Source organism: Poecilia reticulata, chromosome 22, assembly GCF_904066995.2.
Source record: "Poecilia reticulata chromosome 22, P_reticulata-male-v2, whole genome shotgun sequence".
Lineage (NCBI taxonomy): Eukaryota > Metazoa > Chordata > Actinopteri > Cyprinodontiformes > Poeciliidae > Poecilia > Poecilia reticulata.
In genome coordinates this window covers 311,844-326,706 of record NC_088851.1, presented here as the reverse complement: position 1 = coordinate 326,706, position 14,863 = coordinate 311,844, and the positions used below count along the sequence as shown (strand labels likewise).

Below are 14,863 nucleotides of genomic sequence, written 5' to 3'. Positions count from 1 at the left end.
ACAGACAGTGAGACGCAGTGGGAAGGTTCTACAGTAACGCAGCCCTGCCCCATAGACCGCCCTGAGTTGAGAGGGCTTAAAAGTTGGAGCACAGGGGAGGCAAGGGGTTCTTCGTCCGCAGCGCAGAAGAGGAGCCAACAAGAGGAAGCAGGCTAAAGACCAGCAGAGGACTACACCCCGAGACCAAGGGAAGCTCAAAGACTTCACGCCGCCGAGAAGGGACGAGTTCCACCAGCCACCGACCCTGGTTCCTGATCCGACCAGCTCCTCTGCTTCTACCCAACGCTCTCAATTCAGTTGCAGCCGACTTGGAAAAGAGACGGAGGTCATTTAACGACAAAGATTCTGCACGTTAGGAGGACAACGTACGGTTTTGCTCCGCTTCTCTTCAGAAAAGAGGACTTTGCTCCGGCTGGACAAAGACTCTGACCAAGGACATCTAAAGATTACAGCTGCCGAGACCAAGAACCATCGGGTATGAGCTGACCAGCATCCCCCAAAGCCTCGCTCAGTGAACTTAGTGACACAGGTTAGGGATAAGAATAGGATAGGATGTGATTGATTTTATTTGATTTTATTATATTTTTACCTCTTTCATAACCTTTGGGAAATTAACCTGCTTGTCATATGCCCCTGCTAAAGCCTGCTTAATAAAATTATATTCTAAAAATCCAATGAGAATTGTGAACAGTGAGTTTAATTGTGTCAGTCTTAATTATTGTTGGTTCTCCTAAATATGGTAAAGTTAACATACACGATTCTAGAGATAGGGTGGCTTTGTGTTTTCCTCTGGTGAGTGTTAAAATAATGACCCTGGGACTTAAATCTAAGTCACTGAACTTAATCTAGCCGTTAACAAGTGCCGTTATTTTAGGAGAGGAGCTACCGTTAACAGGAGTGGTTGTAGGGGTTATGCAGCTGTGAGGGCTACTCAGCTGATTGTTCCTCAACTGTAAAGGGTCATAACTTCTGGATCGAACGTAGTCAGGGCTAGACGAGCCCTTTCCGACCCCAGTTTAAACAGATAATCCTCCACAAACTACCCCTAGGGTAAAACCCAAGTTTCGGGGATTTTCCGGACCTGTTAGACAGAGAACTGGGCAGTAGTGAGTCTGAAGAGTTGTGAGGCATAGGCGGGACTTACTATTGGGTAGTAACAAACAAGGTACACCAAACATGTTTCCCACTGTAACCCGGCCAGCACGCTGTCCATAAGGCATTGGAACGTTGCAGGTGCGTTGCACAACCCGAATGGCATAACGTTCCACTCGAACAGTCCACTTCTGGTGCAGAAAGCAGCAGCTCGGCGTGCTCTGGGTGTAAGTTCCACTTGCCAGTACCCTGAGGCAAGGTCAAGCGTACTAAACCACTTGGCAGATGACAGGGTATCGAGCGTATCTTGAATACGGGGAAGAGGATAAACATCTTTAATAGTACTGTCATTAAGAGCTCTATAATCCATGCAAAGGCAATACGTACCATCCTTTTTGCGGACCATAACAATATGTGATGCCCAGCTGCTGTGACTGCGACGGGCCAGGCCATCACGAAGACTCTGTTCGATCTGTTGCTCCGCATCGTGTTGTTTTTCTGCAGCCATCCAGCGAGGTGGTAGTTTGACCGGTGCCCCAAGACGGGTATTTATATCGTGTTGGACTAAACTGGTGCGGCCAAGATCATTAGGTCCAGAAGAAAACACACTGCTGTAGTTGCAAAGCAACTCCGCCAGATTGCGCTTTTCCGCTTCTGTAAGGTTGAAAGAGCTTTGGACATAAAGTTCATGCAAATGTAGCGGAACAGTGGAAGGAACCGAAAGCTGTGGTTTTTCTTGGGTGGCAGCAGATGGCTGCAGGGTTTCAACAGGATGGAGAAATCCTGCCACAGCTCCCTCCTTTATTGTTACTGCTGTAGCCCCAGGATTGAAAAGTCGAATGGGTATGGCTTTGGAGAGCCCGGGTGTCACTAGGACACGACCCACCAGTAGTTTATGTCTCTCCACAAAGCCCTTAGTCGGGCTGAGCATCAGCTCTCCATGAACGGGGCCTCTAAAGTGTGCCCCACCTCTTAGTATGTACTCCCTCCCTGGCTCAACGACGACAGTTCGGGCAACTCTAACAGTGTGTACTCTGGAGTTACCTTGAATGGAGAAATAAGGAACCTGTTCGCCAAATAGGTTGATGCTTTGGTTACCAAAGTCAAGGCGTGCTTTGGCCTGTGTCAGGAATGGGTGACCAAGTAAAACTTCATTATTAGTTGTCATTTTCAGCCACCAGAAAATCTACTGTCACTTGGCGGCTAGTGATTTGAACTGGAACCTGGGTTTCTCCAAGAACAGGGACATCACCAGGCCCAACACCAAGAAGGGTCCTTACTGAGGTTATGTTCAGTGGGGGCCGAAGCTCTGGGTTGATCGAGTTGTAGATGTTCAAAGGCAACACACTTCTCCTGGCACCACTGTCTAGCACAGCGCACACATCCAGCAAGAAAAGTTGCATGTTAATGTTCATTTCTTGGTTGCTGGTCTTGAGATGGAGCACTGTTGCCCCCTGGTTGTCAGGGATATCAAACAATGCTTGTGTTTTAGTTACCTTCCTAGGAGAAGGGCAGTGTTTTTGAAAAAGACCTGTGCCGGAACAATTTCTGCAGCGAAGTACCCCACCTCTTGAGGCTCTAAACTCCTTCTTTTTGGCTTGTGGGCTGCAGGGGGGAAAAGTTCCATGTTCATAGCTGTGTGGGAATGGGGAAAACTCTTGTGGTGCATCAACTCTTCCATCTCTGACCATGGCAGCACGCTGCCTTCTATCAGGAATGTTACGTGTCCCTGTTTGCATTAGAGTAGTAACATTATTGGCGGCTTGTTTAATAGCCTCATAGCGACGGGCAATTTCATAAGCTTGGGCTAGGGTACGAGGCTGCTGTTCCAACAACTTTTGCACAATCTCTGCATTTCCCACTGCATTGGTGAAAACCTCCACACCAATAGCATCTTGCTCGGTTTCTGTCCGGTCACCATAGGCCACTGCTATTTTACCATAGATGTCATCCCTTAAGGTATGAAGGGACTCGCCTGACCTGCGGACCTGTTGCCTTAGCTCTATAGCCACAACAGCTGCATACTCTGAAGATGGGCCGTAAGCGATCTCCATCTCCTCCACTAGGCGGTGGTAATCCCATTGAGAAGATCTTGGGTTTTGATGTACAATGGCCCCTGCAGACCCCACTAAACAGGATGGAGAAATCCTGCCACAGCTCCCTCCTTTATTGTTACTGCTGTAGCCCCAGGATTGAAAAGTCGAATGGGTATGGCTTTGGAGAGCCCGGGTGTCAGTTTAATTGAATGGTTTTTGTTCTGTCTGACCAGTAATTTGCTTCAGAGCAGCTTTCGAACCGGTGTAGGAACTCCTTCCAAGGGGTTGTGCCATCATATTGCCCAGGGCGTAAGGTGGGGATCTATTCCTGCATCTCGCCTTCCTCTTCGCTCTCAGATGTAGCCCGGCGTTGATCACATCCATACTGATGTGATGTTAACTGAGCCTGTTTGCCAGTTTAAATGTCCATGCAGATTGTCTTTGAATGGGTTGTAATTAGGCAGAGGCTGAGTTGGACTTATTTGGTAATGACACGGCAGTGATGTGCTGTGGACAAAATCCCTGAAATTAGCTTTGGTGAACGGGTTTATGCTTGGACGCGGTAGGTTCGGTGATGTCACCCCTCCCCCTTCAACGAAAGGGTTCGTATTAGCAACTGGGAATGATGCTGTGGTGTGGCATATAGCTTCCCACTTAATATCTGGGGGCTCATTGTCGTGAACAAACGGGTTGTAGCTTTCATAGCCCTGCTTTTCTGCCTCTTCTGTAACCACAGTCGTTTCCTCCACATCTTCATAAGCATTTGTTAATGCTACGAACGGGTTATAATGTTGTTTAGCCTGTCCGTACATGTCTTCGCGCGCGTTTGCTTCCGCCGTTAGCATTAGCTTTTAGCCGTCTTTATTTACTTAAACTGTCTCTTCTCAGTTTATTTTACCGAGTTTCGAATTCACCGGTGGAACACCACAGACCTGCATTAGTCCCTTCGTGGTCCCCAGTGTTAACCTTTCCTGATGAACCTCCAAACTTCGTGGGGGAAACACAGGGGAGCTCCGTCTCACTCCAAGGCTGAAGAGGTTGGGGACTTCAGGGTTAACTCCCTTGTGGTTCACAGCAGTGTGGTGCGGCAAACAAGAGACAGTTAAAAGGTTCCTTCGGAAGCTGAACGTTTATTTTTAGTGTGGTCACAAAACATACGACCAGGAACTGTAATGATCCTGCTCCTACACACAGAACTCTACTTACTCTAATCAAGCTCTCTATCGCAAACATGTGTGCCCCCCCCCCCGCTGGTGTGGCGGTGCTAGTGCAACATGAGGCTTAGATGTGCATGTTTACTGGTTTAAAACAAAAAACTTTGGGGTTGTGGTTTATAGTCCGGTGCAGCTCATAGTTCGGAAAATATGGACTATAATCCTTCCTGGATTGTTTCTGTGAAGAACCCAGAGAGGGTTATTTGATTGTGCTTTCTGGAAAACAATATATTTTTACATTTAGGCACTCCTGCAATCGTCACACTTTTTCTGTTACAAACTGACTCCGGCCCCCCACCAGAGAAGGGAAAAGTCATGTGGCCCCTCACAGAAAAAAGTTTGGGGACCACTGCTCTAGAGTCTAGAGTCTAGACCAGTGTTTCTCAACCTTTTTTGGGCCAGCGCCCCCCTAGCCTTTATCCAGGTCCCTCACCGCCCCCCACCAAAAAATTTGTAGGCTACTTTGTACTGACAATTATTTTATTAATGTTACTATCATTATTGTAGATGTTTTGAATCGGCGCACCGATTATGTTTTCCGGACACTTCAGCGCGCCTTACGCTCCTTCACCTCGCGCACATAACAGGGTAAATGTAGCGAGTTTTGCCCTAAACGTATCGGCGTCTGGAGGGGGGAGAGTTTTATCCTCTCTTGGTTTATTGCTATGTCCACTTTAGTTTCTTTCCTGTTGCTAGATTTATTTTATCGTTTATTGACCACCAGTAATATTCACTCATCACCTGCTGCGCTTCCTAGTCGTCATGTGTTTCACATCATGTGTTGATTTTTCACTGTTCAGCGTCGGATTCTCTCTTTTTATGCCATAATCCACATTACCGTTGTTCCATCACACCCGTTTCATGTCGGACCACTTGCAGCACCGTGTTAACGCTATAAAATGAACGCTCTCTATCGTGGTATCACCCATGGAGGGATTTCTTTATTTAAATGGGTTCATTTTTCAGAGGGATACAAAGTCGTGATTTTAGTAATTACATGTTTACAAGAGCGATTTTCTGCTGTCCTTCCATGGTAGCGGGCAGCTTTCAAACGGAAATAAAACACTTTTTAATATACATTTCTGCGTTGACATGATCACAGAACTGCCAAAACATATGTAGCCTACATAAATGCAGACAAAGTGAATCACAGCAGCGTCATCAGCCGGTGTAACGCTGAACTGATGCGGAGCGGAGCCATGAAGCTACAAACACTGAATAGAAGAAGAGCTGCCATCGATACAGTTGCAGCCAAGCATGATTTAATGTTACACAATACAGTTTTACCAAGTTGCTCAAAGTCTAAACTGGTATTTTTGTGGATTTAAGGTGTAAAGTTTACCTTCGACCAAATGCCCCCCAAAGGCATCCCAGCGCCCCCCTTTTGCAAAAATGTCCGCCAGCGCCCCCTGCCGTCCTCTGAACGCCCCCTGGGGGGCGGTACCACCCACGTTGAGAACCGCTAGTCTAGACTCTTCCTGTGGTTTTCAAGATGGCCACTATGACAGGGAAAACTACTTGAGAACTACTTTTAAAATCTATGATGTATAACAAGATAGATTGAAATGTTTAATATATTATTAACTGTATCCATTTTTCTCTCAAAATGAATTTAATTGCTGAATTGACCAACACTTTTCTCCCCTCCACCCCCTTTTTTTATACATTGTGCTAGAATGTTCCTACACTTTGAGGATATGAACAATTTTTAATCAATTCTTAACATTGATCAACCATTTAACCCCTTAACCCTCGCCCCCTAAATCACCAAAAATGCCTGAAAAGGTATATCCAAATTAAATCAGCTGCTGTTTTTGAACAATTTGGGGTACATGCAAAAGCTTGGTCTCTTTATGAAGATAAGCTCAATTTTCTATTTTTGCAGTCAAAAATACTTTAATTGTGAGTAGTTCGTAGCTATTACGTTTGTAACACAAACAAAATAGAAAAATTTTGTTTCACCCAGATTTTTTTTATTTCTTTTAAATGCACATTGAGTGTTGAATGTATGGACTGGGAAACACAATACATCTGTAGAATAAAGTATTCTGCTCGTGGATTTCAAAACTGATGAAAATAGCACAAAAAAGAAATGTCATTTTGGACATGTTTATTTTTGAGGATGTACAGGTGCTGGAGTCTCCAAATGGCACCCTTGTACAACAGCTGATATACAAACTTCAAATGACTGTAACTCCACAGTGCTTCAACATACAATCATCAATGAGGCTTTAATGAAAGATAATGACCAGAGGAATCCTCTAGTAGACACATTACTGATAGTGGAAATTACTTATAATTGTATAAATAACATAGCATATCTGGAGGGGCAGGTGAGGTTAGCATACAGTCAGACCTCCTCCCCCTTCTTGCAATACGCTGTCTGTCCGTCCAGCTGCCTCCCCCCCCAGCACTCAACGGTACGTTAGCCCCCTCCTCAACTTCTCTCCTTTGCCCCCCCACTCACCTCCCACCAGGCACTTGCAGAGGGGGGAGCTGGGGGTGCTGGAGCACCTGCCCTTTTTGCTCCTTGCCCCCAAGTGCCCTTTTGGTAAATTTTTTATTTTATTTTTTTGGTATTATTATTTCTTGTTACCTTTGACCTTTTGCCCGTGACGCATGACGCAGTTGCCTCTCGCGCAATGCGAAAGCGGCTAACTGCGGAGCTCAATGTAGCGAACGTTCCAGATTACAGAACAGTTTTTGGTGATTTAAAAAAAACGTTTTTGGTAAATAAAGTGGAGTAGAGTTGCTGCTTGTCAGATGATGGAAAATGTTGAAGTATCGTTTCTGCTTCAGCTCGGAGTCGCGGTTTAAGCAGAGAGGTAATGAAATACAACAGACACTGACAGGCCTCTGCGTCTGCCTTTCTCTGAAGAACTACTGAGCGGGAGGAGACAGCCAGGTGAGGAAAAACTGTTCTTATCTATCGATTCAGTATTTTTCCCCTACCCTGTATCTTAAATGATATCAGTCATTCTTTAGTATCGCTTATGCAATAAGGGCACATCGCGCGTCCAAAAAAATCTCCTTAATGGATATATGTCCGATCTTCTAATTTCCTTTGCTACATAATGTACATTGCATTTATTCTAGTTTTAGGTAAATGTATCTTGAAGAAGAATAACACTTAAATAAAAGTCCAACAAGGATATTCATTTAGAATTAAAAATAACTCACCCTGAATTACCATAATAGATATAATGTATGTTATAAAAGTGACATTAATGAAAGGGAAAAAACTCAACCCAGACTTTAAGTTTAGTTTCTGGTTTCTGGAGTATGAAGTTACATTTGTTTCCCAATTATTCAATGGAAAAAAAACTAACCTCAGTTAAGTAAAATAAAATTGTAATAAAAACTTTTGGAATTGTAATGATTCCTTTAAAAAAAAAAGTTTGGTTTAAAATACTTTTTTTTTAATTAACAAATTTTTACCAAACAAACTTTCATTTGCACACATCAGAAATCTTTTGTTGTGATTTTAGGCCCTGCTCAAGACGTCATATGAGAATCACAAGCAAAACTTTGAGTCACAAACAAAAATTTTGAATAGCAAGAAAAGATTTCTGACAAGCAAAAATAAGTTTGTTTTGCAAAAAAGAAAATTCACTTCATGAGTCAAAAATGTGTGATTTAAATTTTTTTTAAGTTTTTTTTAAGCAAAACTCAGTAGTCTTTTCTCATGGTGACAAGCATTAACAATTACATTTTGCTTTTTTTTTTTTTCTGCAGTTCCACGTTAAAGTTTGATGCAGCTCTGCTTTACTGAATGGACCATCTTCATTTCCACTGCAGCAAACAGGCAGCTCTGTTTTATAGATTACAGTCACTAAAAGCTTGCATTTTGCCCTTATTTATATTTTTAACAGTGTAATTATGTAAAGACAAAATATGTCTGGTGGTCCAGCTCTGATTTACATATCTTGCTAAACTGCGGGTTTGAATATTGCAATACTTTCCTGTAACACAATAGACTTGCAGAAAGAAATTACTAATAAAATATCTTACATATGCATAATGTTATGCTCCTTATGGAGATGTTTGTTAGCTTTGATTGTATCTCACAATTTTGTAATTTATCATTGTATATTAAACTCTGAAAGCTGAGAGGCTTTGTTAGTATTCTGTCCTAGAATGCAGTTAGATTAGCCTTTTTTTGTTAATGAGCACCTGCCCCTTTAGTGGCCTCTGCCCGGCCCTGCCTCCCACCCTTCTAACGACACACTAGCCCCCCACCTTCTCTCCTTCTTTTTTGAACCCCCCCCCCCCGTTCCTCCTGCGCCACCATTCCCTCGGCCCCCCCATTCTCGCTCTTTGGTACGCTCTACCCACCTCGCTCTGACTGTAGCAGCAGATGACTAAAAGTTTCCGGTATTCTCAAGACTTGTCAGCACTGTTACAGCCATAAATCAACAACTCCCGTGAGTTGTGAAGTTCTGCTGAAGAAATACATCCAGTTTTGACTAGGGGTGTAGTGATACAATAATTTCACGATACGATACGATATACAATATTCTGGTAAAGAGACGATATGTATCACGATATTTGTTTAGCGATACAATTCGATACGATTCAGTGCAATTTTACAATTTTCTGAAAGATTTTAGGAGGACAGTGATTTTAGTGACATTTTGTGTTCCATAGACTTGAATTTAGTTAACTGAAAACTGATTAAAAGCACCAACTACACAATACCTGAATCTGATTGGACAGTCTAACAGTCTGCAGCTGGACAAAATGAATCAAAGATGCAGTGAGAGAATTAGTTTCTGTTATTTAATTCATGTGGATTTGACATAAAACTCAAAAGTTTAAATGGTAATTCAGGAGCAGAGTGGGGCCTAATCCAGGAGCAGAGTGGGCCCCACTCTGCTCCTGAATTACCATTTAAACTTTTGAGTCTACAGAGTTTATCAGCCTCTGTAGACTCTCAATATGCAAATGATTGATTGCATTTATGTTTTTTCTTTTGGACACTGTGGCTGCATTTTGGAGTAAAAATGCAGCCACAAATGCAGTCTTTTGGACTATGGGCGAAAAGGTTTTTCTACCTTGGCTCCCGGAGTTAGCCGTTGCTGTAAGCTGCTTTCTTCTACTGCTAAAGTCATGGCTCCGTCTCACCCCGTAGTGATCGACTCCCTGCAGCTACGCAGCGCCGCTATTCCCCTGCTTGGATCTCTGAGTAGCTGCCTCTCAGACTGCCAGGATCTCATCGTTCTCTCAGTCTCTGATACTCTTTGTCTGTTGCTAATAAGAATGATCGATCAGCCATTCAGTGGCATCGCTCCTTCACCCTGACGTTCCTTCCCTCGGTCGGGGGGAGGGGGGCGCGGGAGGGGGGCGCCGTTCTATGTTTTTGCATCCACCTGAATAATGTGTAGTTGCGCCACTGCAGCCATTGTTAACATGGAAATCCTCACTGCGCCGCGGATTCCGGCTGCGGGTTTTTCCTCTTCGTCTTCCTGCTCAAAACACAGCGCCGCTTCGCGCCCGCTGCGGATGTTATCAACCCATGTTCATTCTTCAGGTAATCCTTTATATACAGAACAGAAACCGCTAAGCTAAAAACTAATTACGAAGTGAATGCTATCAGTCGAAATTTGCATTCATTTCGCGATCTCACTGATTTTTCAGCTGCTCCGTTCCGCTTCTCTTTCACAGTTACTTGCGCAACTTTACTTCAATCAATCAATCAATCAATCAAATTTTATTTGTATAGCACATTTCAGCAGCAAGGCATTTCAAAGTGCTTTACATAATGAAAATAAAAACAGAAATAATCAGTGAGAAAGAGAGAGATTTAAAAAGAAATAAAAAAAACAAAATAAAAATAAAAACAAAAAAACAAAAAACATTACATCATTAAAACGTCGAAAAGAAAGAAGAAGAAATTAAAAACATTAAAGACATAAAAAGATGGAAGACATCAAAACCCACACTAACCCTAATTTAGCCATAAGCAACTCTAAACAGGTGGGTTTTAAGTTGAGATTTAAAGGCACTCAGTGTTTCAGCTGTTTTACAGTTTTCTGGAAGTTTGTTCCAAATCTGTGGTGCATAGAAACTGAATGCTGCTTCTCCTCGTCTGGTTCTGGTTCTGGGGATGCAGAGCAGAACCAGAACCAGAAGATCTGAGGGGTCTAGATGGTTGGTACAGTAATAACAGATCTTTAAGGTATTGTGGTGCTAAACCGTTCAGTGATTTATAAACTAACAGTATTTTAAAGTCTATTCTCTGAGCTACAGGGAGCCAGTGTAGGGACTTCAAAACTGGTGTTATGTCTCTATCTTCCTGGTTTTAGTCAGAACAGCAGCAGCAGCTTCTGGATCAGCTGCAGCTGTTTGATTGATTTATCAGTCAGACCTGTGAAGACGCTGTTGCAATAATCAATGCGGCTAAAGATAAACGCATGGATGAGTTTCTCTAGATCGTGCTGAGACATCAGTCCTCTAACCCTGGAGATGTTCTTCAGGTGATAGAAGGCCGACTTTGTGACTGTCTTAATGTGGTTCTGAAGGTTCAGGTCAGAGTCCATCACTACTCCCAGGTTTCGGGCTGATTGCTGGTTTTTAGTTGTAATAACTGAAGCTGTGCATTGACTCTGGTTCGCTCCTCTTTAGGTCCAAAGATAATAACTTCAGTTTTGTTTCTGTTTAGCTGGAGAAAGTTTTGGCACATCCACACATTTATCTGTTCTAAGCATCTAGTCAGTGATTGGATGGGTTCAGAGTCACCTGGTGACATCGTGATGTAGAGCTGTGTATCATCCGCATAATTGTGGTAGCTAATCCTATGTCCTGTTATAACCTTAGCTAGTGGGAGAATATAAATATTAAAAAGAAGGGGTCCTAGGATTGAACCTTGGGGTACCCCACATGTGACCTTTGACCTCTCTGATGAGAAGTTTCCGTTTGAAACAAAGAAATCCCTGTTCTTTATGTAAGATTCAAACCAGTTGAGCACTGGACCGGAGAGTCCGACCCAACTCTCCAGTCGATTCAGTAAAATGTCCTGATCAACACTGAGGTCCAACAGAACCAGCACTGTGGTTCTCCCACAGTCTGTATTTATATGGATGTCATTGAACACTTTGACTAGGCCGTCTCCGTGCTGTGGTGAGCACGAAAACCAGACTGGAAGGAGTCAAAGCAGTTTGTTATTGTTAGGAAGTTATTTAATTGTATAAAAACAGCTTTTTCAATAATTTTGCTGATGAATGGGAGGTTGGAGATCGGCCTGTAATTCTGCAGTAGTGATTTGTCCAGATTGGTCTTTTTTATCAGTGGTTTGATAACTGCTGCTTTCAAAGCCTGGGGGAGAAACACCTGAAGAGAGCGATGAGTTACTATTTGGATCAGATCATTAGCAACAATAGGCAGGACTTTCTTAAAGAAATGTGTGGGTAGGACATCCAGACAGCAGGAACTGAAGCTTAATTGACTTATAATTTCTTCTAGGGTTTTATAATTTCGTAGTAGAAATTGGGTCATTTTTCCTGCATTTGTTTTGTTTGGGCCAGCATTAGTACTGTCTTTGGAGTGGATGTGCAGATTAATCCTCTGATCTTTTGAATTTTCTCTGAAAAGAAACTAGAAAACTTGTTGCAGGCGGCAATAGATTGAAGTTCAGGTGGCAACGTCATAGGAGGGTTTGTGAGCCTGTCAACAGTAGCAAATAAAGCTCGAGCGTTGTTAGTGTTTTTGTTTATGACATCTGCAAAGAAAGCCTCTCTTGCATGTTTTAGTGTTGTGTGATAGTTACGTAGTCTTTCCTTGTAGATGTCATAATAAACGTGCAGTTGACCTTTACGCCATTTCCGTTCGGCCCTGCGGCAGAGTTGTCTTGCAGATTGAACTACTTGTGCATTTCTCCATGGAGATTTCTTCCTACCAGTCACAACCTTCACTTTAGTGGGGGCAATGTAATCAATGATATCTGAAAGTTTGCACTGAAAATCATCCACCAACTTATCTATGTCACTATAACTTAAGAGTGAGGAAGAAGAGTAGATTTGATTAAATGTTTCTGCTGTGTTTTCTGTGAAAGTACGTTTTGTGATAGTAGCTTTTTGTCCAAGTGGGTTAACGGATAAAGAACTGTCAAAGAAAACAGCAAAATGATCCGACAGGCGACATCAGTTACAGAGACATTGGAAATATTCACACCCTTACTGATAACCAGGTCCAGTGTGTGTCCCTGAGTGTGTGTTGCTTGTTTGACATGTTGTGTTAAACCAAAACTCTCTAATATATTACAGAGCTTTTTAGCCCCTCGGTCTTCAGGTTGTCAACATGAATGTTGAAATCACCGACAATTATCAAACAATCGTAATCAATACATATGAGAGATAGAAGCTCATTCAAGTCCGCAAAGAAATTTTCCACATATGTTGGTGTTTTGTATAGAGTTAGTGTCAAAGTTCGTTTGTGGCCTTTTACCTCGATTCCAAGATATTCAAAAGACATAAAATTACCCAAAGAGATTTTACTACAGTTTATGGTATTCTTAAATATTGAAGCCACGCCTCCTCCTTTTTTGTGTTTTCTATTTTCACTTAAAAAATTGTACGTAGGAGGCGTTGATTCAATTAGTACGATTGCTTCATTATTGTCATTCAGCCATGTTTCTGTCAGAAATAAAACATCAATATTATGCTCTGTGATGAAATCATTAATTAATAGAGCTTTAGAACAGAGAGATCTGGTATTAAAAGAGCCAGTTTAAGTGACTCGGAGGCTGAAAGCTCTTCAGTCTGAGGTTCCTTTAGACAGGGGATCAGTCTGAGGTTTGAATTAAGACCACTGTTTTTTGTATTTCTGTTTTTTGTAACTGTACTTCTCAACAAAATACAGCCCATCGTTATTTATTGAAGATTTTACGTGTCCAAAAACACAGGAATCTAATGTTAAGTTTCGTACGTTTGGAAGCTCATTCCCTCTCACATAGCCGGAAAAGCCGGGGAATGGCGGCGCTTTTGACATTTCTCTGACATTCGGAAAAATATGGTTTACTAATTTTAGCATTACTCCGGTTATACTTGGCCTATTAACACAATTTAAAAACTGGTGTGTAGTTTATAATGTGCACTTTAAGCTCAAGTTGAAAGTGAGACTGAGGGAGGCGGAGTCTTGCTGCTACGCCGTAACAAACTTAGACGTTAAAAAGAGCTATAAGGCTATGGACCCCCTATGGTTTAACGGATCGATACTCGCGGATGAATAATTGATACTTTCCGAGGGCGGAAAATAACGCCGAATCGATTTATTTATACAGCCATAGTTTTGACACGTTCTGACACCGTCTCTCTACTTGACTCTCCGTTTACAGCATTCAGTAAACACAGCCTGACTTCGGCGAAGCAAAGACGCATTACGCGTGGTTACGCATGCAGCTTGTGGATGGACCCCAAAATGCCTTATATCCTTATGACAGGACACGTGCTGGCTACACATCGGTGGTTTTAGATTTAGTTTCCAAGTTGACCAGTCAAAAATAATCCCGAAAGAATGCAGGCAAGTCGCTCTCTGGATATTATTGGCTCAGAAAAAGCCATTTCAAAACATTATTGGTCAAATGCGATGTCAATCAAAAGCAGGGGATTTAGGCTGCCCAATAAAAGCATCATAATGGACACAAGCAGAGTTTAAACCCTTAAATCTCAGCCGTGGAAAATACAATGGAATAACAATACGCGGGCCTTCCGGTGAGGGTTAAGGGGCTAATAGCATCAGTCACAATATTTGTTCAATTATCCCTACAAAGCTAAATAATTTCACAACCATGAATTACTGGACATACTTTATACATTTAAAAAATGCTTCAACAATGACTTTCCAGGACTTTCATTACCTTCACAATCATTTATTTCAATAAAACACATATATAGAGTTTGAAATTACTTGAGGTTGAGAAAATGTTCCTCCATTGTGCATAATGCTTTGCATAAATAGAACAGATTAGGAAAAAATAAAATATTTACAGCAAATTAAATACTTATCATTAATAAGTGTATTAAGCACGGCCTATAGCCAAAAGTACAGGCATCTACATAAAGTTTTGGTAGAAGATTAAATTCTATTACAGCTGTGAGAAAGTAAGTTAATGTTAACTATGCATTTCTTTTTTTTTGACAGTGGAACAAGAGCAAATCCAGAAGAGAACTTTCACCAACTGGGTCAATGCTCAGTTGGCAAAGGTAAGATTGGATTGTGAGTCTAAAAGCTGTTTCAACTGACAAACCCAACAGCTTGTTGTACTTTCTGAAAGATGGAAGAAAACGCTTATAGTTATTAACTATAACTCAAAAGTTATAGTGCTATGCTTTATAATTTCAAAGCATATGAAATTAGGGCTGGTAGACCAAAATGTTCCCCTTCTTCATTACTCAGTAGTTTAAACTCAATTAATTTGGATGGAGAGCATTTGTGGACATCAGTCTTCAAGTCCCACACCATAATATCAGATGGCTTTAGGTTTGGACTTTAACTAGGCCATTTGAACATATGAATATGCTTTGA

At 42.0% G+C, this 14,863-nt stretch overlaps 1 protein-coding gene across 2 annotated transcripts in view; it reads left to right on the top strand.

Annotated features, from left to right (window-relative positions):
* Positions 1–14,863, top strand: part of LOC103458066 (uncharacterized) — a 243,167-nt gene that overhangs the window by 40,681 nt on the left and 187,623 nt on the right. For both annotated transcript variants that reach the window (XM_081603523.1, XM_081603524.1), the window contains exon 4: positions 14,480–14,541. In XM_081603523.1, coding sequence (XP_081459649.1) covers positions 14,480–14,541 — 62 coding nt within the window. The remainder of the gene's footprint in view (positions 1–14,479; positions 14,542–14,863) is intronic.